The sequence below is a fragment of the Pelmatolapia mariae genome, linkage group LG7 (genome assembly GCF_036321145.2).
Source record: "Pelmatolapia mariae isolate MD_Pm_ZW linkage group LG7, Pm_UMD_F_2, whole genome shotgun sequence".
Lineage (NCBI taxonomy): Eukaryota > Metazoa > Chordata > Actinopteri > Cichliformes > Cichlidae > Pelmatolapia > Pelmatolapia mariae.
The window spans coordinates 62,135,480-62,161,006 of record NC_086233.1 but is presented as its reverse complement, the minus strand read 5'-3'; the positions used below and the strand labels follow the sequence as shown (position 1 = coordinate 62,161,006).

The following is a 25,527-nucleotide window of genomic DNA, read 5'->3' as shown; positions in this document are numbered from 1 at the left end:
ATAATAACCATCAAGTTGGCAGACATGAGGCCACAACGAAACGGCAAATAAATATTTGAATATACAATTCAGTAATAAAACAGAAACGACACAATACCATTAATCGAAATGTATAATTATACAAGTAGTGTTTTATCAGTTTATGCTAATAAAAAGCTGAAAGTGTGAATAAATTTGTGGTTATTTATTTTAGTGCTTAGTTTTTATTGGCACCAAAATAATAAAAAAGACACAAATAAAGTTATATCAAGTCCAAGCCTGGAAAAGCTAAAATTAAGACGTAAAACAACTGCCCAGAAAACAAAGGTTCTTTATACAATATACTGTAAATATATATATATTTATACAGTATATTATGGTCGTATTTACGCCTTCTTCGCGCGGTAGCGCTCGTATTTTGGCCGACAGGGTTTGCCGTAGTTGGGAAGATGGCGACCGTAGTGCTGGTTAGCCGTCCTGCGAGTGTCCTTTCAAAGATTTCAAGTGAGTACCGTTACAATTGTAGCCAGAGCATGTGTAGATGTATGTCTTACAGATTCATATAGCCAATCCCTACATTTGTGCGATTCCAAAACAAGATCACACGGAGACGGGACACTCGGCTCGGGTGACCTTGCTAACGGGCTCGGCCAATCACCCGCTAGCAAGAGCTCTAGGTAGCTAGTAGGAAACAAGAAAAGTAAAATTAAGTATTTTACCATGAGCTACTGCTGAATCTGGTGACTGCGTCACATTGTGGATTAATATATCAAGGACGTGAAGTATGATGTTGGGTCGAGCTGGTTCCTCTGTGCAGCTGTAACGTATGTTTCGCAGACTGCTAGCATCGTTTCTCTTTTTGTTTTACTGCAAAATAAAACAACATTTTTGTTGCTTAACAGACTGGATCCTGTCTTTAGAGTAACTGCTGAAGTAGGGATGGTATAATTATATAATTCTGTTCAGAAACACTGAACTAGCTTTAGTCCCAAGTCTGCCCTGTAGTTCACATTAGCTGACATTTTTAGTTTCATTCATTTACAAACTGAGAACCAGTGTGAAATTAAGGACAGTTTTGTCGCTCTGTCATCTGCAGCCTCCCCGTATATAGGATTTCCCATTTCCACTCTCTGGTTTGACATTGGTTCAAAATGCAGCTGCTCGGCTCTTAACCGGTACAAAGAAAAGACAGCACGTCACTTCTGTTTTAGCTCCCCTGCTTTGGCTGCCTGTGACGTTTTTAATAAATATTTCAAAATGTTATTTACTTTTAAAGCCGTCTATGAGTTAGCTTCACAGTAATTTACAGCTCTTTTAATTTCATAATTTGCCTCCAATTCAATGAAGTCATTATTATAACAACATTATAATTATAACATATACATTTCTCTCAATACCCCTTCTTGCCTAAAAACTAAAGGTGATCAGGATTTGCTATGGAAAAGTTTAACAGTGCTTGTAAAGGACTTTGGGTTAAATGTTGTGAAATGTGTTGTTTAAATTAAACTAACTTAACTTTAGTAAAATGCATTCCTCTAATATGTAATACCATGCACACTCTATTGTGGCTTTCGGTTGCCAGATGAATGAGGCTAAATTGTAAGCTTTACTACAGTTTTGAAGTGCCAATCATTCAGCTTTATGGTCTTTTCCAATTAAGTGTGTAACTGATTGCATCTCACCTTATGATTAAATCCAACTGCTACTTGCCTTTCTACTCCCCCTAACAGGCAACTGCTACCCTGCTTTGTTGTCAGCTGCGTCTGTCACCACAGTCCAGCAGAGGAAGCTGCACCATGCTCTCATCCCTAAAGGGAAAGGAGGACGCTCCTCTTTTAGCGGAATAGCTGCCACAGTGTTTGGTGCCACAGGTTTCCTGGGACGATACGTCGTCAATAGGCTGGGTGAGTTGAGAAAAAGTGGGAAAAATGCTGACATTAATGTGCATTTGCTCATTAGCTAGTACGTATACATACGGCAATGCTGGATTTCAGAGTACACACTGTTTAGGGGAAGTTAAAATGTTTTCATGTGGTGTTTTCAGGTCGGATTGGGTCTCAGATTATAATCCCTCATCGCTGTGATCAGTATGACCTCATGCACTTCAGGCCCATGGGTGATCTTGGGCAAATCATCTTTTTGGTAAGCTGCTTATAGATGCAAATTTCTCTTGAAGAAACTCTTTAAAGTGCATACGGCCATGAATGCAGAACATCAGCAGATATGACAGTCACCTTGTCTTTGTTTATTGTGTTAAAGGAGTGGGATGCCAGGAACAAAGACTCCATTAAACAGGCTATGGAGCACTCAGATGTTGTCATCAATCTGGTGGGCAGAGAGTGGGAGACGAGGTATATTTGCTTGGAAAAAAGCTCTGGTGTTCACATGAAGCTGATTTGTGCTAGTAAGTTCCCTTTGAGGTTGGCTATTTAAGGTTTTTCCACCTCTTTCTGTGAAGGAACTTTCGCTTCGAGGATGTGTATGTTACCATCCCACAGCAGATTGCCAGGGCAGCCAGAGAAGCCGGCATCACAAAGTTCGTCCACATGTCGCACCTCAACGCTGACATCCGCAGCCCATCCAAATACCTGAGGAACAAGGTCAGGAACAGCTTCTATACAGATTGGACCTCTTTTTGTCAAAGTCAAACTATGTTTTGAATGGTTTTCTTGAAATTTTAAGCGAGTTTTGGTACATTTATATTACAGTTCATAATTAATGTTTATTAACAGATCTTTGTGTGTCACGTTCTTTAACTGTAGGCTGTGGGAGAGACTGCAGTAAGGGAAGAGTTTCCCGATGCCATCATCATGAAGCCCTCTGAGATGTTTGGGAGGGAGGACAGATTCTTCAACTATTACGCAAGTAAGAAGGCTGTACCTCTGTGTCGTGTAAATGTCAGCAAAAGCTCATTACAGTTTTATAATTGTGGTTTCTTTTGTCCTGCATGTTAGCTACAGTGTTTCCTTTCTTTAATTTCACACAGAGCTGTTGTTCCTCATCTTTGAAAATGTTCCCAGTGATAATTGGTGTAACTGTGTGATTTAAATCCTTCCTCAGATATGCGCTGGTTTGGAAATGCCGTTCCTCTTATTGCCCTCGGGAAAAAGACGGTGAAGCAGCCTGTTCATGTAAGATTTAAAAGCTAAGCAGTGCTTGATTTTATTAACTGCTTTATCTATCAGTTTATTTTCCTTTTTAAGATAACACACAAAAAAATTCAAAGTCATTGTTTGTATTTTGTTGGAGTGTGGCTAATGGTTTCCATCACGTCTGCTATTTTGTGAAAGCCACACTTGCCACTGCAGCTTAAGTGGCTCCACTGGTTTGATTCATTGTTGCATACCTAATTTATCACTGGGCCATGTGGTTGCAAAACTGTTTTGACATTTTTCATCTAACAGTTGAAGTTACACTGTGGATGACCACACCACTCTTTGACTAAATGCTTCAAAAACTGTAAACAAAATCAACTAAACGCACCGTCTTTCCCCTTCAGGTAGTGGATGTGGCTAAGGCCATCATCAGTGCTATCAGAGACCCTGATGCTAATGGAAAGACATATGCACTTGTTGGGTAAGTGGGCTAATTTGTTGGCAAAGTTAGCATGTTGCAGTGTATTTATGCCAAAAAGTTCAACAAATATTGAAATGTTTAAAAGTTCAAATTTATAGCTGCTGTTCTGGCAATCGCAGTGATCTCTTCTGAGATGGTCAGTTCAGAACAGTGTTAAATAGGAGAATGTATTTTGTTTTTACGGATTTATGAAAAACAAAGTTAAAGCCTGACTGATACCAACATTTGATCATATTTAATATCCAATATGTCAGCCAATATTTTTCTTCTTTCATACACACTAAACATAAGTGGACTGCCCTAATATTTATGTGTAGTTTTTAATTAGGCCTTAATAAAATAATAATAATAAAGTAATAGTTTATAAATAATCCTGTTTTTAATTATCACAACAAGTTGTGGATTACCCATTTACACACTTCCTGATTGCTGGCATCAGGTTGTTGTTGTTTGTAACTTCACGAAAACGTGCTGCCCTCTGGTTTGTAGAGTGCCCTCTGGTGGACAAATTGTACAACATCAACAATCATAACATAGCTGTAGGATGTTTCTTCAATGTCTTCTTTAGTTTTTTAATGTTATTTTTAATGTACCGTGAAATTGCCAGAAACAATACGTCAGCAGAAGAACACACGAGGGTTTAAAAGTTCCTAAATGTTGGACTAAAAAATAAAACACATTTATAATGGAGATGTATAATTTAATGTGATACGTTTTAGGTGGTGTTAAATTCAGTTAAAAAAAACATTAATTCAATAAAAGGATTAGATGTTACAGTCCCTGGTAATGCATTGCTTCAAATGGAGAAGGTTATGAGGGATGGCTGCTATGAGGAAAGGCAGCTTTACAGGCGGGACGCATCGTTGTGTGTCTCAACTTCACAGGGTGTTTCTGCCCTTTATTACAAGCTATTCTGCCATTTTTCCTTTTTTATCTTCCTTTGTTACGTTTGGGGATTAGAGATCTGATCTAGATTATAATATTAAGATTTTGGGACACAGTAGTGGACCTTGGATTCATCGGGTGTTTCGGCCATTATCACTAGACTCCCTCAACCAAGGAGGCCCTGCCAGGATTGATCAGGCCCCGGAGTGTGTCACTGGTTTATGTTAAATTGTTATTTCTCTTCTACTTTCTTCTGTTTAGTTTCCTACAATTTATTTTCTTCTATCAATTCACTGCAACTGAGAAGTAATACTTACCTCTTTCTATTTATGGAGCGCCGTTAGGTTACACTACCATCAGGTTAACTGCACAGCCCCTGAGACAGGAGGGTTCTGGTTTATCACAGTAAAACTTCTAGTCTTAGGTTTTCTACCCTTTTGACAGCCTGTGCTGAGGCAGGCCCACCACGGGTTGATCAATCTTGAATGTGTGTCTCGCTGTTAGCCGACTGTCTTAGCTGCCCAAGTGATGTCAGCCCTCTTCAGCCATAGCCAGTGATTGGTCCTCTCAGCAGTGTTAGCTAATTCTGTTATAACCTGCCGTTGCACCTGTCCTCTGACTCCAATCTAAGCAGTTTTTCCTGTTGTATTGGCAACAAAGCCGCTGCACCCCACTTCCACCAGACACACCTTGATCTTCCAGTCTGTCCTCCGCCTCAGCTGCCAAGTTGGCATACCACAGCTTCTCGTGGAAATGATGTAATTGATTCATAAATTATTTAGAAACAGTACTTGTAAAAGCACACTGAAGAAAGATGACTAAGGTTATTTTTGTTCTTGTCAAATTGAATCAAGTCATTTGTACGATAAGTCTGTTGCAACATGTTTGTCAATGGTTCGAGTCCTGCCTTTGTTACCATGGGTGTGCATGATACACATTTTTCTCTCTTTCTATCTCTACTGTTTTCTTTTGTCTAGACCCAATCGTTACCTCCTTCATGACCTGGTGGAGTACATTTACGCAGTGGCGCACAGACCTTTTGTGCCCTACCCTCTGCCTCGCCCACTTTTTCAGTAAGCACCTCATATATTATGTTCAAACACAAACAGACAGTCACCTCTGGGGGATTGTACTGTGAGGTAAAGACTATCCATGTAAGGGAGAAAACACAACAATTAGACAAACCCATGGCATTTGATAACAGTGGCAAAAACAAACTTTCTAGCAGAACCAGGCTGAGGGAGGGGCAGCCATCTGCTGCAACCAGTTCGGGGTGAGGTGAAAGAGAAAAGGAAGGACAGAAGACACACAATGGAGGACCGAGTTTAATAATTACTAAAAATAAATACAATATATATGGTTTAGTATTTAAACATATAGATTGTGAAGGAGAAATGCTCAGTGGATCGTAGGAAGTGCCCAGCAGCATAACTGAGGGGATGGTTAAGGCTCACCTGATCCCGACTGTGAGCGTTACCAAAAAGGGAAGGTCTAAGAAATTCTTTTTATTAAACTTTTAAAAACTAAGAGTCTGAGAAAATATTTGGATATTATCATCTTTAGCATATGACAGGACCTGATGATTGTGAATATAATGATTGTGGAAATGAAGGAAAGCTGTACCACATAAATGCTTCATGCGCATGTTGAATCCAAATGGCCAAAAATTGTTCCAAGATTTCTTACAATATTACTGGAGGTCAAAGTAATGCCATCCAGATTTAGGACAATAAAAATACAGAACAACCACTTCATGCTATGTTGAAGTATAGTTATCAAAAGTAGTTTGCTAATGTTATAAATGATGGTTTGCTCATTTTCCAGCCTGGCTGCCCAGTTGTTTGCAATGAATCCTTTTGAGCCCTGGACAACCCCAGACAAAGTGGATAGGGTAAGACTGCCAAGTATCTGATATAGCCTGAAGGCTGGTGTGAATTCGCCCCTCAGCATTGTACCAAGGTGCTTTTTCAAGATAATCGATAAGAAAATCCTTTAATGTGCTCTCATTTTCTAGTTTCACACAACAGACATGAAGTACCCAGGACTCCCAGGTCTGGAGGATCTCGGCATCACTGCTTCCAGTGTAGAGCAAAAGGCTATTGAGATTTTGCGTCGCCACCGTCGCTTCCGTTACCTGGAAGCAGAACTGGATGAGACGAAGCCGGCCAAGACCGTCAACTATTAAGGCAACCGATGTGAAATCTTGCTTTGTCTTTAACTCTATTCTGTACATAAATAAAGAATTATCCCCTAATGTGTCTCAAGTTTAGTTTTCTTGGTAAATATTTTCATTAAACACAGCATTCCCTGTCTGACATGACAATGCTTTTCAAGCGTATTCACGCATTTTTTTTATTTTCATAGACGTTGCGTTACCGTGCTCATGTTTTGGTTGTTGTATTTAATAATAGAAAGTATGACTGTGATGAAGGTGGAGTGTTTTAGTGACAGTACTAGCCCCTTAGAAGATTTGTTATCAATCCAGACAGCAGGGGGACTAAAAGCAGTGCTACTGCAGTAAATCCCAGTGTAAAAATAAATAAATAATTTTAGCAGTACTCACAAACAGCCAGTGCAACAAAAACGGTGTTAGTGTTTCAAGAAGCATAAGCTACAACTCTAATAGGGAAGTTAACACAAGACTAAAAGATGAACTACTAACATACAGAAATGGATAAAACCGTTCTCACAGCAGAAAAGTCATTTCATCTGCTCTCTATGCAGTTTTTATCCCTTGCTGTACACTCCAAAAACTCAAAATCTTACCAAGTATATTTGTCTAATTTCTAGTTGAAATATCACACTTCGATCAGCTACAGAGTAATATTCCAGGAACTTGTTTTTAGACAGTGCATCTTGGATCTGGAGAATTTTCACTTGTTCCATTGGCAGATTTTTCACTTATTTCAAGCAAAAATATCTTGTATTAAGTGAAAAAAATCTGCCAATGGAGCAAGTGAAAATTCTGCAGATCCAGGTCCTAGAAATTAGACAAATATACTTGGTAAGATTTTGAGTTCTTGCAGTGTAAAAGGCAGATCGGGTATTGTCGTCACCCTGCATGTTTGTGAATGCGATAACTCGAGAACAAAGTTTCAAATTCATGGCGTGGGTGAAAATCTGAATGCGATAACTTCAGACAAAGGTGACACAGGATTTTCGTGTTGATGCTATAGATCGGGGGTTGGGAACTCCAGGCCTCGAGGGCCGGTGTCCTGCAGGTTTTAGATCTCACCCTGGGTCAACACACCTGAATCAAATGATTAGTTCATTACCAGACCTCTGGAGAACTTCATGACATGTTGAGGAGGTCATTTAGCCATTTAAATCAGCTGTGTTGATTGCCAGCATTTTTAAATCTGAGACGCTTTTCTTTACCTTAAATAGTTTTTATACACAATGCTGTTATTTTTACTTCACTGCTAAAGATATTTGTGGTGATGCACTTCGTATGGCGTGGCATTACATCAGTGTTTTCAATCAAATTGTGGCACCTGGCGTGGTCTTCTGATGCTGTAGACCATCTGTGTTCCATCTTCAGGTGCTCTTCTGCATGCCTTGTATTCTGGGTTTCCTGTCAGTTTAAAATACTCTGTCGATTCTCCTGACGTCTGACATCAACAAGATAACTACCTTGATAACTAATAGACACCTTACATTAGACCTGTTGCATTAACTACACATTCATCAGAAACATTAGATGAATGAGTGATGCACACAAAATCAAATTACTGTTTTATTTCTGTTCCTGGCACTGATCATTTCAGTGCTGACACTGTCGTGAGGGAGTCGAGTGGCCATCACAAACAGTTAAATGACAAAGGTTTTGACCAGCAGGGGGAGTTTTTCAGTCTGTTCAAATAACCTTTTAGTCACTCTAAGCAAACTTTTATGTTTGTGATTCTTTTTGCAAAAGCCACAGAATTGATAACTAGAATGTCTTTGTCCTGCTTTTGTGTAAAAACATCTATTATGACAGTTAACAGACTAATGTTTGCTTGGTTTGTTCTGTGAAGAGGTTTAAGCTTTATAAGCCTGGGTTGATGCTCCTGAGGGAGAGTTCAAAATTGCACTGTAGGATTAAAGTGCTGGCTAGTAGACTAAGAGCCACGGGCTTGGCTTTGGCTGTAAGTTTGCTTTTGTATAGTTTTCTTCTTTTGTCATTCATACCACCAACCTGAGCTGCCTTGTTATCTGCGCCTGTAAATAAACTGAGTGAAGAGAAGTCCGGCTTCCAAGTGTTCTTTCTCCACTGAGGCCCTCTTACAATAACCATGTGACTTGAATTTTCATTTTTATTTTCACACACATTTTATTGCTTTACTATGTTGAAATTTTGGTTGTTGCATTTAATCATACAAAGTACGGCCATTATTAAGATGGCGTGCCCTCAGAAGATTCACAATCAGGACAGTAAAAAATGTATGGTGGGTCTAGAAGAAGTATTAATAAAGCTAATGGGGAAGGTAAGGCGATACAGGAGGATAAAGAAGTGAGAAAAATAGAAACAGACCACAACAAGCATAATCTTATCTGTAATATTTAATGCTTCAAGGCTGTCATTTATCCTAAATGTGCTAATATTTTTATATCAATTACAACCACAGTGAACTAATGTAAAACAAAGGAGGCTGAGTAAGTTTTACAAGCACATGAAATTTACTGAGTGCACTTTGAAACCTTTATTGTTAGCCTGTTAATGGCTGTTGGCATCACCTCTGCACCTTTACGTCAGTAAAAGACTATTTAATAGCTGTAAGAGTTTTTTTTTTCTTTCAGAAATGTTTAATCTTTCAGATAAGACATGCTTTTATATACAGCTTGAGTTTTAAAGCCTGTTCAAAAGGTTGCAGTGTGTGTGTGTGTGTTGTTGTGGGGTTGTGGTGGGGTTGGGGAATCCAAAGGGGAAAGATGCATGCTAGATTTGATCTGTATGACAGGTTTTTGAAGAGCACTTGATAAGTCGAAACAATCCTTTTAGCCAATTTCTTCTTCTTTTGCCCCAACAATGAATAACAGTTCTCATCCTTCTGTTTTTCAAGAGAAGATCGTTATGCCAAAGTTATACCCAAACTCCATCCTGTTTACCAAGTGGGGCGATGGCCTGACAGAACAAGAGCAGCTGGAAGCCGAAGGTCTGTTTCAGATTTATGGATACCCTGGCTTCCTGAGTAACCAGCTGCCACTTGGAAGGAAGTATCCAGATACAAGAGATAACAGGTACATTTTATTAATGAGATCCGTGATGGTTACGTTTTTTTTTTTATTTTTTATTTTGTTGCTGTAACTTTCAGTGTTGTAGTCCTTTGTCTTAGAAGTGCAAAAGTTTTCCTCACGATACATACCAGCTCACACTGGTTAGATGTCTGGCACAGAAATATCCCAAAGACCTGCCGAGCATCAGTGTGATAAATGAAGTTCTGTCATTAGTATTTCTTTGCAACTAAAACTCTGTGCAAACAGTCTTGGTATCAAAATAAAGCTAACGCTTCAACAGAGGTGTAAATATTACAGCAGATGTTACTGTGTCAAAGTAACTGAGTCTGGAACATAGAAAAATACGAAGATTTTTTTCATCGCCTATTTTTTTTGTATTTTTATTTTTTTTAATTTTTTTTTTTTATAAACCTGTCCCATTTGGTTCTTTTGCCATCAGAATTATTGTCTAAAGGCGAAGAAAGATGCCCAACGGATTTACTTTACCAAATGGACCATCCCAGCCTTGCCGTAATGGTCCATTTGATTTACCTTTTATTGTTTATTTTATTTTATTTTTTTTACTTGCTAGATACGCGACAGGGGAAAAGAAAAGGGAGAAAGAAAGAGGGGGAAAAAAAAAAAAACAGCGGAGAAGAGGGACGGGGATAAAGGGCAAAAAACAAAAACCAACAAAATAAGCAGACAAAAAATACAAATATCAATCACCTGGATCACCTGTTGAGAAAGAAAAAAGAAAACAAGCAGAAGAAAATGAGAGTAATAGAATAAACAACATCACAATGATATATGGGAATATAACACTACATACTTAATATTAAACATTATTGTGCAGCACGTAAGATTGACAGCGCACAGTGTGCTTTGAGGTAGGAGCCAAAAAGGGTGTAGTTTGTGTGATCACCTGTGTGTACACCTGTGAGCATGAGCGCGCTTGTATTTAAAAGGTTCCTTAATGTAATGATCTGCTAGAGGGTGTGGGGGGCCACAGTCCCATCCTCCAGGGCATGAAGCAGGTATGGAGGAGATCAAAACTCCAGACATCCAGAGGCCCCCAGAACACAAGAGACCAAGGAAGACCAACAGAGGGGCAGCCGCACCACTGTCCCAGAAAGAGCTGAGGAGAGTCCCAGATGAGGGATCACTCAGCAGCCGCGGAGCAGAAGCCAGGGGGGGTTGCAGTGACGTGCCCGTGAGCTCCGCCGGCAGCCAGCTGTGCCTGAGTGACCGAGCCCCAGGCCGAGAGGCCGAGGGCACCCCACCCCCGAAGTGGCCCGAGCGAGCCCCAGGTTCCAGGCCCCGATAAGCAGCCACCAAGGAGTGAGCCGGTGTGTACCCGGACGCCCACCCCCGGACACAAAGAACCACCAACGCATCGATGTCTGAGGGCGTCTGCCACCGGCAGGGGAAGTGGTGGGGGGAGATAGGCCTCCAAACCTTGGAGGGCCTGAGATGTCCCCAGAGAGGTGGCGTCTGATACCCAACCTGACATATAGACACAGACATACAGGCACACTCAAATACAAACATCCATTCCCACCCTCATGCTCTCATAGGCAATTACTCCACACTCAACCAACGTGGAGACAGACATAAAGAGACGCTGTACACACAATCACACTCCCCAAGCGTACTCTAAGAACCGGGTCTAGGTACCCTTGCCCCTGGAGGGGGAAACTGCACCCAGACCCAGGTGGTGTTACCCTTTTCCCTGCAGTGGGGAGAAGCAGACCGCCCCGACTCCACAGCAGCAGGGAGGCCCCACACACCAGACCCCAGTCGGACGGCCAACTCCTCCTCCTAGCCCCCCGCTCCAGCAGGCCGCAGAGACCGGGGGTGTGAGAAGACTCCAAACCTCCCTCTACCCGCTCATATGTAGTGTTGATGTATATGTGTTCTAAGGTGCAATTAAAACCCAGGAGGGCATGGAGCTACCTGCCAGAGAGCAGCAGGTAAGCACATAGCCCCTCCTGATAGCCCTCAATGTCTACGTGTATTTAAAATTGAGAGGTGGGCAACGACGCCAGGGGTGAGGTGTACACCCTGATGGTAATTTGGAGTCCGTGTTGTGAGCCCACCCCCAAGATCCTATATGTATGTGTTATGAGAGTGTGAGTAATGTGAATGTCTAAGTTGTGAGATAAAATTGAGGCAGAGGCAGCCAGAAGGGAACAGAAGGGGGGGATGCCTCCTCTGCACCCTGGTGACACACCCCTACCCCAAGGCCCTGCATGTGTGGGTGATTGTGGTGGAGCGGGAAGAGGGAGGCAGCTGGAGATGGGGAGGGAAGAAAGGGAGGGGCAAGTGACCCCTCCCTGGGCCAGCTCCCCCGCTGACCCCAGTAGGCACCCCCATGCTCTGCAACCCGCCAGGGAAAGGGGGCCCAGGCCCATCCGGACCAGGGCCCAGTGCAGCAGCGCCGCCCGGCCCCACAGAGCCCGGGACAGCCCACCTGACCCCACTACAGAGAAAACTGCACCCACCCCATCATCCACTCATCTTCCAGACTACACAAGACAATAGACGCCCAGGCTGAGATCTTCCTCCACCTCTCCTATATCTCCCCCTCCTGCAGAGAGAATTCCTGAGGAGAGGAAAGCTCCTGCAAGATGTGACAACCTCCCCCACCAGTTGAAGAGTCCCTCAAGTGGCTCGATGCACTGGCGGCGCCCTGCGCCAGGACTGGGCCCCCATACACCCACCCGCCCACAACCCCAGCAACACACCAACCAGGACCCGAGCCCCCGAGGCCCGGCCAGGGCCCCAGCCCAGAGACGGAGCGCCCCCAGAACCTCACGCCCGTCCCGTTTTTATAGCATGTAACCCCTTTGAAAATATGGTGCAGTACACAATAAATTTCAGAAAGCCAGAAATCAACAAATGAACATTATCTGTGCAAAAATTGATGCTGCTGAAGTGAAACAGAGCAAAGTTACAGAGGTTTTAGTGAAGACATAACCAGGTGTTTTGCAATTTGTCACAAATTTCTCACATTTTAGCAGAAATGATTTTAATAATGCTTTCTAAGGGATATTTTTGGAAGAATTACCCACGCACATGCATAATGGGCCTTGTGTGAATGTAGAAAATGGTCTCTGGCGTTTTAAATTAAGATGATGGTGCTGATGAGGTCTCGGGCCCTTTTTTATTGACGCAGAGGACCGAACGTTGATGTCAATAAATAAAGAAAACTGGCTGAGATGGCGGCCATGGACTGTGAGCACGCGGCGGCCCAGTGTTACGGTACCTGGGTCTGGTGACACAGTGGTTTTGATTTTGTTTGTCTATATTCTGCGACTTAGTGTTTCTATTATTTAGTTTCTGTATTCCTAGCTCCCTAAGCTTCCTTTAGTACCTCCTGATTTCCAATCTTAGGTTTTGTTTATATGCCTTCCCTGTCTCAGTGTTGTTCTGCTCCTCTCGAGCAGGTAAAAGACAATAATTTTTCAAAGACCATCAATTCAGGTTTTGTTAATTGAGGTTCTCTCATCCCCAAGTCTGTTTGCTTAAACTGTTTTTCCTCAGACTGCTCGTCACGGTAGAAAAAATTTAAAACCTATCTTAGCTAAGTCTGTTTTTTCTGAGCCTCATCTAGTAAATTCAGAGACCGCTAAGACTGTTCTTTCACAACCTGTTAATTGTGGTGGAAAAGGTTTGAAACCAATGTCTGCCTATTTAGTTTATTCCTATTTTCAGTTTAGTTATTTTCATGTTCAGTAACAAAGCTGTTGTGAGTGCATTTTTCGCCTTCTGGAGTCCGCACTTTGGGTCCACCATTCCTGCCTGTCATACACAGTACTTGACACCCAGAGCGATCAACTGGACAAGCTGCAGGACCAGGCAGAGTGGCAGACGTAGGTGCTGAAGTGGCTCGTCAGGTCGCCACATCGCCTCCCTGCCCTCTGTTGGCGGTGGCAATGGACCAGATGAGGGAGGACAATGACCCTCAGGTTTTTCTGGAGGCCCCTGTGGAGGTGCCAGTGCCATGCAGCAGAATGGGCACTGCGGCTGCTGCCGCTGCTGTCAGGGAAGGCACAGACAGCAGCTCTGGGCCTCCCGCTGGCCTTGCGAGGAGAGTTCGGGGATGTCTGCCAGGCCATTTTGGATCACCTGAGCCTCTCCCTGGAATATTATCGCTGGAAGTTCTGGGCCAGTCAGATGACAGGGGAGGACCGGCCGTTAGCATAGCTCTGAATGCACAATGGTGCTGCAAGGTGGCTGCAGCCCAGGCCATCAGAGTGGCAGGCCCACATTCTGACAAATGTGGTCCTGGAGCAGTTCATGGAGGGGCTGCCCTGAAGAAATAAAATCATATAATATTTTTAGAAACTCAATCACTCAATCACATACCACATGAGTATATGATTCAATAAAAAGCAAATAAACAAGTCTGACACTCCAGTTACGGAACGACCTTCTTAAGAGCCACTGTGTGGAACAAGGACCTGTTCCAGGAAATATCCCCATCCTGCATGGATGCCACTTTCAACAACCACAGGATAATAAATATAACCAAATATAATCTGAAATTATTACTTTTCCTTTTAACAGCACTGCTACTACAACACAGATGGTGAAATAATCATTGGGGGGATTATATCTCACAATTATAACAGTAATCGCTGCCTGGTTGATCCAGGCTCTGGAAGTTCTCCCACCCTGCAGGAGTGTCCACTGGCAAAGATGAATGAACTACACATGCACTGGGACTTCAAACAAGATCTTGGCCTAGACATATTGTTTTTAGAAACACTTGCTGTGCACTGTTGTCTCATAACGTCTGTCAAACTGTGGCAGGGCCAAGCAATCATAAACAAAGCAACAAACAGATGCCTTGAAATCGCCCAGGGAGCAAACTTTTACTATGAACTCATCATTCAGCAGTGCAGTGGACAGAGCTGGAGGATCGACCATCTCGTCACAAGTTTTTAGTGGTCTTTAACATGAACATCTGTTATATCCAAGTGTGCTCAAACTTGATCTTATGAACACTTTTCACAGATTAAAACAAAATAAAGATCAAAACTATTTCTAAATACCACTAATAATGTTTAAATTCCTACAGCACTCACTACAAATAACTGGGCTGCACATTTTCCACCTGTGAAGCATTTGCATGATTCCAGGAGTTTAAATAGTTCAGGCTGAATGACATAATCATGAACAAATAACTGAACATTTTGAAAAGAGATTTAAAAACACAGTATATATTTTTTGTCCATTACATTGATGACTCTTTTATGACCAGTTTCAAGCTAATTTTAGGCATAGCTGTTCAGACATTTCAGTTTTGCTTTTTATCAGAGAAATTATGTGAGGGGTCACAGTCAATTTTTTGTGCCAGTCTGGACGCACAGGGCCCACCCATGACGGTGACACTGCTTGTTGCAGGTGCTGGCTTTAAATCACATCGGGCACACCTGCTGTGGGAGGGGAGGGATGTTGACGCCTCTGCTCAGCTAACGATTTTATGACATTCACATCAGGAGTTACAGTGTCAGTTAGGTCAGTACTGTGTGTGTTTTTGTGTGTCCTCTGACGTGTTATTATCTGGCTAGGAAGTCAGTGTTATCAGAATGAGGGTAACATTGACAAAGCGACTATTGTTATTAGTGGGCACTATGGGGGTCGTGCTGTACTTTGGCTTTCCGACGAATGGAAACCACCATAGAGAGGAGACTGATAAAGAGATGGACACACGGCATTTGAGGAGCTCGTCTGATCTGGAGGAAATGATCAGTAATCTCAGTGAGTTAAGTCAGGGGTTAATGTTCCTCATTATTATTATTATTATTATTATTATTATTGCATGGTAACCATGGGACTTTAAACCAAATAAAGATACATATGGTAATGCAGTTTGTTAATGACAGATGAAATCAAATTACAACACAGGTCTCTGTCCATCTTCTATAAATGTGTTTTATACTGTAATTTTAAAACTGTTGATGTCTCCAATTTGTTATCATTTTCAACTGAAGACAATGCACTCAGACGTTTTGAGCAAAAACAGGATGTCATGCAAAAAATGCTGGGAGAGCACAGAGACGAGCAAAGAAAATCTGCAGAGGTCCAACAGTCAGCAGTCCAAAAGGAGACATTGAAGCAGACGGAGGATGATGCAAATATCCAACCCCAAAACGAGGAGACCCAAATGAAAAAGCCTAAGAAACTGTTCCCTAAGTCATACTTGTTCAAGAAATGGGGGGAAGATCTCTCTGAGGATGACCAAAGAGAGGCTCAGAGCCTGTATGAGAAGTATGGGTACAATGTTTTTCTGAGCGATCGCCTCCCTCTGGATCGACCTCTTCCAGATACCAGAGATCCTCGGTACAACTTTCATTTTATATGATTTCAATCTTTCATTCTCTCTCCTGTACATTCAAAGAAAAAAAAATCCAGACAATTAAGTCCACCCAGTTTATTTCTTGCTAAAATATTTCAAATTTCTGATCAAATACAGTGGTATTTCATATAATTCTTTTTAATAAATAGGTGTCTGAAAAAGAGTTACCCCAAGGACCTGCCAAGTCTCAGTGTGGTGCTCATCTACCTGGATGAAGCCCTGTCTGTTCTCCAAAGAGCCCTGCGCAGCATCATCGACCGCACTCCTAAAAACCTGCTGAAGGAGATAATAATGGTGGATGACAATAGTTCTAATGGTAGGTTGGTTATAAAGAAAATAAAATTGAATTATAGGGCATGCAGATTATTATAAGTCAATACAGGCTGTTAACATGTTGTTTTATGTGCACGCCTCTCATTTTCATTTCCTGTTCACATCTGCCAATTCAAACAAACCATCAAAAGTTGCGTGAAGATCATCATGTCACATGTTTGTGACTAGTTTTCTTGTTTGGATGGCTTATATACATATCTGTGAAAACTGGTATCACTGTCTTACCCACACTTTCTGCTGAGAAGACTATAACGATCTTTTTCAATTCAGAAAATCTGAAGGGTGACCTTGACATGTATGTGAAGTTGCTTGAGCAGGAGAACCCTAATCTCCGTATTGTGAGAGTGAGGCACAGTGAGCAGAGAGGTCTCGCTTACGCCAGAGTATCCGGGTGGAGGGCTGCTACTGCTGACGTGGTGGCCATCCTGGACGCACACATTGAAGTCCATGAGATGTGGTAGGAACATGGCAAAAGTAAAGTATGTTTCAGTTTTCAGTTTTATTTGTCATATGCAAGTTAGCACAGGGTCAACATTGCAATGAAATGTATTTGACGAGCAGAAGACAGTCACTCAGCAGAATGGTACAGTAGTACCTGTTTATCATATATTACCACATTGCAATATAGCACACATCTACATATGAAATGACACAAGTCATGTGTTTACCAAATACCAACAGCCACCGGTGATTTGAGGTTTGTGTCGCAGTTTCAGGACAAATTTTCTTAGTGTAATGAGTATAGTGTAGTATAGCAGCGGTCCCCAACCTTTTTTGCGCCACGAACCGGTTTGTGCCCGACAATATTTTCACGGACCGGCCTTTAAGGTGTCGCGGATAAATTCAGATTTATTCATAACACACGTGAAAAGACCCAGGAAAACCGAGTTAACGATAAAAACGATAACAAAATAACGCTGAAAACCGATAAAAACCCTGAAAACCATACATTTCACACCCGAGTCTCGACTCTCGCGGCGCAGTACCAAATGACTCACGGACCGGTACCGGTCCGTGGCCCGGGGGTTGGGGACTGCTGTAGTATAGCATATACAGTGTTGGGAAGGTTACTTTTAAAATGTATTCCACTACAGATTACAGAATACAAAATGTATTTTGTAACGTATTCCGTTAACTTACTCAATAAAAGTAAAGTATTTCGAATACTTTGGATTACTTAATATATTGTCATGCTTTTTACAACTACACGAATGTTCTGTTGCTGTGTGATTTATTACTATTACTGAAGGTTACTCACCATACCAACTAGATTTTTAAATCTTAATATAAAATCTACTTTAAATCTACTTCATCATGTTTTTATGTCATGTATCATTTCCATTGCAAACATTAATCACAGTTAAATTAAGAGGGGATGGCAATAAAAACTCCGGAGCTGTGATGTCATCACGCGCCGCATTCTCGATACCGAACTCCCGTGTGAACTTGTAAATTCCGGAGTAGCAAAAACGCGAGTACGGACTCGTGTACATGAGTATTGAGAAATGGTCTAACAGTCTGCAGTCTATGAACTATCTTCAGCTAACGCCAGCTAACAATGTTAGCTCGATGGTGAGTATCCTTCATTAATAGTAATAAAAATCACACAGGAATATAGTACATCGAAGATACTGAAGTTTCGCCCATCCCATTTCCAAGTAAGAAATGCATTCCTGCCCATGCACTCCTGGCTCTGTGTCCATTGTGTAACTGACGTCACCAACATTAGCAGGGCGCATATATTAGAGCCTTTATTGCGTGTTTTGTTTGGGTTTCCAGCAGTCAGAATCAGAGAAACTGTATTAATCCCAGATGGAAATTGAGTAAAAAAATAAATAAATTTTTAATTAAAAAACAAAAAAAAAAGGGCAGCGGATCGTACCCCTACATTCATCCAACTGAGCTAAACCTGCGCCCGACTTTCTTTTTTTTATGCAGCCATAACAAAACCAAACAAATTTTGTAGCAGAAAGTCAAAAACAGAAACCGTCATGCGCAAGGACGGACCCAGAAGCAGACGCAATGCATGAGAGGAACCAAGTTAGATATAAGTTTATTTAAGGCCGGAATGCTGTGAATCACAGGGGCACAGAGTGATGTGGGGCAGGATGTCTTAAAAGGAAGAGAGCAGAATTAGCGGAGAGCAGAGCATGCTGTAAGAAGTTGTCTTACTTGTGATGCGGAGAAGAAACGCAACAGGAGAAGTGGTGGGCTCCGTGGGGATCTGTGAATAGTAGTAGAAGAAGGGGAAGCTTTTGGGGCTAGAGAGAAGGAGGGCTGGTGAGTTCAGTGGACTGGACTGGCTTGAGCTGCCAAATATGGTGAGGTGAATGCAGAGAGTGGAAGGGAGCTTAAGTTTCACAGCTGTGGGACTGACTATGGAGTTGATCACATATAACAGGGAGAGAGTTTGCGGTTGAGGGCCTTCAGAGGAATGTCCTTAGCTGCCAGTCATACCTCCTATCCAGGTGAGTAGTCAGGGGCTGGGGCACGATGCTGATGTTCGGCATACCTCTTATTCTGGCTGTTGATCTAAGCAGAGCTTCTCTGGTTTGAGTCCAGACCTGCCGGCAGCGCTCTAGTTGCTGTTGTTTAGATGGCATGGGAAGTTCTAATTCTTTAGAGGGAAACAATGGTGGGTGATCTCCAAGAGAAGCTCCGAACGAGGACTGACCTGTAGCCAAGGAGGTTAGGGAGTTGTGTGCATATTCTATCAAAGGCAGCTATAGTGGTCAATAGGCAGGGTTCTGGGAGGTGACGTAGCATAGTGTGGCCTTAAGCTCCAGGTTCACCCTTTCCTTTTGTCTGTTGGTTTTGGGGTGATATCCAGACCTCAGACACAGCTTGGCTCCTAGGTATGAACCTTAAGGTCTTTCCAAACTTGCGAAATGAATTGAGGCCCCTTGATGGAGACCATCTCAACAGGGATACCATGGAGCTTAAAAAACACAATTCACCAGGATCTTGGCAGTTTCGGAGGCACATAGGAGTTTGTTGAGAGCAATGAAATAGGCTGCTTTGGAGAATTGATCAATAATGGCAGTTTGGGGGAAGTGAGTCTAGTGAGAGGTGCAGCTACCTTACTGTAATCCCGGAAGAATTAATGGTAAAAGTTAGTTCTGTAAAAGTTCTGTTCATCTGGACGCAGGATTTTGAGTGGGAGAAATGTTTCGTCACTCATGCAAGTGACTTCTTCAGTCTCAGCTGACTGCAGGTTTCTCCAATCTTATAAACAGTACATTTGCACAATGACTGAAACCAGCCCACTGAAGGAACAATGGGGCTGGGGTGTTGGTTCCTTGATCATTAATATAAAATAAATAAAAAGCCACTGATCAGATGCCATTGATCACTGATAAAATTCGATTCAGAGATGGTCTTTCCCTTTTCACGTAAATGGCCTCCTTGACTCCGCCCTCAAACCAGCGTTCCTCCCTGTTCAGGATGTGTACATCCTCATCCTTGAAAGAGTGTCCACTGGCCTGTAGGTGTGAATAGACTGCGGGGTCTGCTTCGCCAGAGGTTGTTTGGTTTCCCCGATGTATAAATCCTGGCAATCCTCCTGGCACTTAACAGCGTACACTATATTACTCTGTTTGTGTCAGGGGATCCGATCCTTGGGGTGGACCAATTTTTGGAGCAGCGTGTTTTGGGGTTTAAAAGCCACAGAGACCCGGTGTTTAGAAAAAATGCATCTCAACTGCTCCGATACTCCTGACACATATGGGATCACTACAGGTTTTCGCTTAGGCAGCGGTTGTCCTTCTCTCCTGGATCGGCTGGAGCTTTCTTTAGGAGCCTTCCCAGCTTTGACAAAAGTCCAGCTGGGACTTCTTGATGTGCTGTTCTTCTGCTTCCCTGGCTGCTCTGTCTGTGGGGATGGTGTTCGCTCTGTGTTGTAACATTTTGATGACACCCAGTTTGTGCTCCAGTCAGTGGCGGTCCTAGCCTGTTTGGCGCCCTGGGCAAACACTCCCGCTGGCGCACCCCCCCCCCCCCCCCCCCCCACACACACACACACACACTCACACTCGCACATAAAACATATTATGGATTGTACATTAACATAAAACTTGTTGGAACCATGCTGAATTTCACCAGAGAAACACACACATACATAAAGAGAGAGAGAGTATGCATACTATGCAAACGGCTACCAAAAAGCCATCATAATTCGCCATACAATGAGAACAGGACAAATCAAGAATTGACAATGACTAATTAATATTGTGCTGAACACATGCTCTTTTCTACTCTGTAATATTCTTGTCAGTTTTCTTGATATTTATTTATAATCACCTCTGTTAATCCTTGATATTTATAATTGAGTGATCTGTATATGTTAGTGCTATTTCTTAAATGTGTAAAATCTGTAACATAATGTATTGTTTAGAGTTTAGGCTGTTACTGTTACTATTTTTACTATTTCTTCTTGGAGCAACTGTAACCCACATAATTTCCTTAGGGATTAATAAAGTATTCTGATTCTGATTCTGATCGTTTCAGGATGACCTGCCATTATCCAATGACACATCTGCTTACCTGTATTTTTTGCTCGTTTCTCCTCCTCTTCTTTTCTCTTTTTTCTAAACTGAGCACCTGATGGCTTTGAACTTTTCTTGTCCATCTTCCATTGGTTTTAATTTGCACTCCAGTATGAACACCCATCCCCCAACCTGAGGATCACCACAACATAACCTAACAGACCTACACCTTAGTTCACAGATTCGCTTTGTCTGGGGTTTATTTCTGGGATTCCGCACAACCCAGGATTCAAATCATGAATACATAATGGGCTTGGATTTACAACACTATGAATGAAATGTGCTCTATTTGAAAGCAGCCGCCCCCCCTCCTCTTTCGACGGGTTGTGTGTGAGACTTTAAATCATCAAACTGTAAATTATAAATTTTAAATTGTTATTGATCCCTTTACCCCTGGTCCTAAAGTGTATATTTATTTTCTTACTCTTCTTATATTTATTGTTTGTTTACTTGCACTGCTGTAACTGGAGCCTCGTCGTCTCGTCTCTCTATATACTGGACTGTATGTAGCGGAGATGACAATAAAGTTTACTTTGACTTCAGCAGCAAGCAGGCGCACCGAGGGCTCTCGCGCTCACTTTTCGCGTATAGAATTTCGAAAAAACATCGGTGCAAATTATAATTCTGTATCATAATGTCTGGTGTTTTCGTGTTTGTTGGTTTGTTTTAATTTTGTTTTATTTTGCGAGTTGGTTATTAGATGCTGCTCCAGCCAGAATCCCCCGCCGCCCCGCCCTCTCCTCCCTGTGCTGCAAGCAGCAGGCGCACCTCGCAAACGGAGGCCGCCCTTACTCCCAGCAAATGGGCGATAGAAAACCGATCGATGCCTACGACATTCCCAATATGCGCTGGCATGACGTCGGGGCAGCATGAGTACGAGCAATTTTTTTTTTTTTTTGCCGATGCTCGTGATGTCGCCCCGGGCAACCGCCCGTGTCGCTCATATCAAAAACCGCTACTGGATCCAGTGGATGATGAGAGTCAAACCTTAAATACTAATCTGTATGCGTACGTTTACGTCAAAGACTGATTTCTAGAACAACAAAGTGACCGAGTGTTCCAAGCTTTTGCATAATTTAAAAGGTGAACATGGGTGTAGTATTTCAATTGTAAAAGACACCAAGTGCAGCTGACTGTGTGCTTCCATACTAGTTGTGACTTCCACTTAATACCAATATTTACCAGCTGCCATCCAGAAGTCACAATCAAGCATCATGACGTGATTGAAAAGTATTGAACAAGACATCTCACCAGCATTTGAGAAACTTTATTGTGTGAAACTGTATGAACCAATTCTTTTTTTCCCCTCCTTCATACAGGGCTGAACCTCTGCTGACACAGATTAAAGCTGACAGAACTGTGGTGGTTTCCCCGGTGTTTGACAAAGTCAGCTTTGATGATCTCAGTGTTATTAAATATGATCCCAGTGCACACGCCTTCGACTGGGCTCTGTGGTGCAAGTATGAGAGTTTTACACCCGAGTATTACAAACTTAATGACGGTTCACTGCCTGGCAAGTAAGTTCAAGTGAAATCAACGTTTAGCCAATGAAACAGCCTTATTAACTTTATTTTTTTCAATCTAACTTGTTTATTAAGTATTGTTATATCAGTATACAGCTGTAAAATATGGTTCTCTTCTTTGACTTTAGGAGTCCATCTGTCATGGGGATCCTGGTTGCTGATAGAAAGTTTCTGGGGGAAATTGGAGTCCTTGATGAAGGAATGAAAGTGTATGGTGGAGAAAATGTTGAGCTGGGAATTCGTGTGAGTAAAGACCATGTAGAGTCATAAAGTTCTCTTTTATGGTAAAGTAACTATAATTTCTATATTTGTCATCTACTTTTTAAGAAAATTTGCGTATTGTGGACTATAGTTGTAGTTACATTTTTTATCCTTGCAAAGTGCAATTTTGTAATTTTTAAGTTACACTTTCTTCATGTAGGTATGGACATGTGGAGGCAGTGTTGAAATTGTTCCATGTTCTAAGATCGCCCACATCGAGAGGGCCCACAAGCCCTACTTGCCTGACCTGAGTTCTGCCGTGAAGAGAAATGCCCTCAGAGTTGCAGAGATCTGGATGGATGAATACAAGCACAACGTTTACTTGGCTTGGAACATCCCATTTGAGGTGTTTTGAGGCACTGACACAAACAGCAAATGACACTTTCTTTAAGGGATATTTTATTCTTCTACTTACATGATGCAAAAAATCACTGGTTAATTAACAACTTCATGAGACTTTGAGTGCTCTAAGCGTTTTTCGCATTGACATTCAAGGAAAACCTCTCTTTAGATTCTTCCTCAGTCACATGAAACTATAAGCTAATTATCACCTTATTTTGCTTTTTGCAGAATCATGGAATTGACATAGGCGACATTTCAGAGAGGAAGAAACTCAGAGAAAGGCTGAACTGTAAACCTTTCAAATGGTACCTGGATAATGTGTATCCTATGCTGGATCCCTGGGACGACCTCCTCGCATATGGAGGAGTAAATTTGTTTTTCTCTGTTGCTTAGTATGTTTGGTACAGGGTAGTCATGCAGGGTGTGTAGGAATCAGTGTGTTTTAATGATTCCCCATATCTATTTGTAATATTCATAATGTTCTCCTGATGACAGATGAAGAACCTTGATGCTGGCATGTGCATAGACCAGGGTCCAGTACCAGGTCACACACCTGTTGCCTACAATTGCTACTACTATGGAGCTCAAGTAAGTGAAGCGCCTTGTAATTATGTTAATAATCATGATTATGAGGCAGTGCAATTGTAAAGTTAAAATAAAAACAAAAAACACCAAAAATTTAATCTGTTAAGCCTACTGTATCATATTTGATCTATATTTGTGAGTTTTTGAGACTTCTTTCAGTGTGAACCCTCCCATCCCGCCTCCTCAAAAAACCTAAATAAATTGCACAATGTATTTTTTAAGCAATAAAGTGAAGAAAGGAATTTTTACGTAGCAAATGTAATAAAGATGTAAATATCATATTCAACATACGGTTCATAAAAACTTCATTTTCAAAAAATGAAAAATGTAAAATTGGCAACTATTTCATGGGTCATGCTTTAAACTGTTAAATTTGAGCAATTTTAACTGTAAGCTTGTCTCTTCCAGTGCAGCTGGTATTATTAGATTTTTAGTATTTTTTAGATTTTTTGATCATACCCAGGATGTCTCTTTCTAAACACAAGCATTTGCGCATCTCCATTTTCACCATGGACTTCAAAGGAAATATCAGATGTGTCAAATTGGCTTGACAGCGTCTAAGCGTGATAGTGGTGCATAAGCTCAGAAGTTGCCAATAATTGTGCAAGATATTTATTACAACATTCACATGGATTGTGCACCATGAATTCGTAATCCAACATGAGATTTATATGAACTTGTCTGGTGTCCCTCAAGTGTCTGAGGGACAACATTCAGGCCTTATACCCTCAGTTATGATAAATGTCATTGTGTCCTGGGACACAGTGTATTGAAATCACAGGAATTCTGTGTACACACAAACACAAAATCTTTTACACACTGGTAAAGATCCGGAAGCATCAGAAAAACATCAGTTGAGCAGATGTTGATGATGATACGCTGTGATCTGTAACCCTGTTGTAATTTGATAGCCTTTTTAACATCCTAATCTCATTTTGACCTTCGTCTCTCGCTTTTTTTTTTTTTAGTTCACATATTATCGTGGAACGGGTGAGCTCTACATTGGCGGCATGAAGTCACATAAGTACAATGACAACCGATGTTTAGCTGACATTGGCACAAAAGAAACTGAGCCTGGCCTGTACAACTGTAAAGAGGCTATGCAGAAAGGAATGGGGATATACTGGGACTTCACTCAGGTAGTTTAAAGTAAAGTTGTTTTTAACAACAAAATGACAGAATTTTTAACACTTTGTTTTGCTTTTCCAGGAAAAAGAACTGAAGAACAAACAGACAAAGAGATGTCTGGAAATTATAAACCAGAAACTTCTAATTCAGGAATGTACAGGTCAAAGATGGCAAATTCAACACATAATCAAACCCTTTTAAAGTGTGTTTGAGCTCTGCCCATTGAGCAGTGGATAAATTACACCTGGTTCCTCTATTGAGAACATTACAGTTATTTTTGCCTCCAGCATTTTTAATGTGGCATTTTGTTTTAAATAAAAAGTTATTTTGAAGAAATACCTTAAATATTAAAATTGCTTTTGTCTGCAATGGCAGAACAAACTTTGAGGCTGTCAGAAAATATGAAATAGAATCACACAGTTGTGAAATCTTAGCAGGGTGTTGCCAAGTATGTCTTTACTATGGTGACATGAGTTGCACTGCATTTACCTACAACACCATACCTCATGCAACCACACATGCACACCCTGTACAACAAATCCATTTTACTTCACATATTCTATCCCGGTGCACATAAAAGTAAAATTCATAGGAAATATGGAAACATCTTTGTCACGCTTTTCTGTAAAACATCTATTATGACAGTTAACAGATTATTGCTTACTTGGTTTGTTCTGTGAAGAGGTTTAAGCTTTATAAGCCTGGTTGATGATCCTGAGGGAGAGTTTGAGATGGCACTGTAGGATTAAAGTACTGGCTAGTAGACTAAGAGCCATGGGTTTTACATGTTTTGACTTTCCTTGGGTTC

At 41.6% G+C, this 25,527-nt stretch overlaps 2 protein-coding genes across 2 annotated transcripts; both read left to right on the top strand.

Moving 5' to 3' along the window:
• The first annotated feature begins 395 nt into the window (after window positions 1-395).
• ndufa9a (NADH:ubiquinone oxidoreductase subunit A9a) lies at window positions 396-6,694 on the top strand. Its single transcript, XM_063480157.1, has 11 exons — window positions 396-483; window positions 1,710-1,883; window positions 2,024-2,121; window positions 2,239-2,330; window positions 2,438-2,579; window positions 2,742-2,844; window positions 3,040-3,110; window positions 3,479-3,555; window positions 5,418-5,513; window positions 6,265-6,331; window positions 6,455-6,694. Exons 1-11 carry the CDS (start codon window positions 429-431, stop codon window positions 6,623-6,625), a joined length of 1,146 nt encoding a protein of 381 aa, XP_063336227.1. The 5' UTR covers window positions 396-428; the 3' UTR covers window positions 6,626-6,694.
• An 8,539-nt stretch (window positions 6,695-15,233) lies between these two features.
• LOC134631627 (probable polypeptide N-acetylgalactosaminyltransferase 8) lies at window positions 15,234-24,920 on the top strand. The gene is made up of 11 exons (XM_063480156.1): window positions 15,234-15,405; window positions 15,639-15,987; window positions 16,153-16,319; window positions 16,607-16,793; window positions 22,200-22,397; window positions 22,532-22,646; window positions 22,825-23,010; window positions 23,235-23,372; window positions 23,502-23,594; window positions 24,560-24,730; window positions 24,801-24,920. The coding sequence occupies exons 1-11, from the start codon at window positions 15,234-15,236 to the stop codon at window positions 24,918-24,920; spliced, it is 1,896 nt and encodes a 631-aa protein (XP_063336226.1).
• Window positions 24,921-25,527: the final 607 nt, after the last annotated feature.

Coding starts and splice junctions, on each gene's coding strand:
- ndufa9a (XM_063480157.1), top strand. CDS start 429: ATGGCGACCGTAGTGCTGGTTAGCCGTCCTGCGAGTGTCCTTTCAAAG. Junction 2,122..2,238: donor TTGGGCAAATCATCTTTTTG/GTAAGCTGCTTA, acceptor ATTGTGTTAAAG/GAGTGGGATGCCAGGAACAA. Junction 2,845..3,039: donor ATTCTTCAACTATTACGCAA/GTAAGAAGGCTG, acceptor ATCCTTCCTCAG/ATATGCGCTGGTTTGGAAAT.
- LOC134631627 (XM_063480156.1), top strand. CDS start 15,234: ATGAGGGTAACATTGACAAAGCGACTATTGTTATTAGTGGGCACTATG. Junction 22,647..22,824: donor ATGTTGAGCTGGGAATTCGT/GTGAGTAAAGAC, acceptor TTCTTCATGTAG/GTATGGACATGTGGAGGCAG. Junction 23,595..24,559: donor GCTACTACTATGGAGCTCAA/GTAAGTGAAGCG, acceptor TTTTTTTTTTAG/TTCACATATTATCGTGGAAC.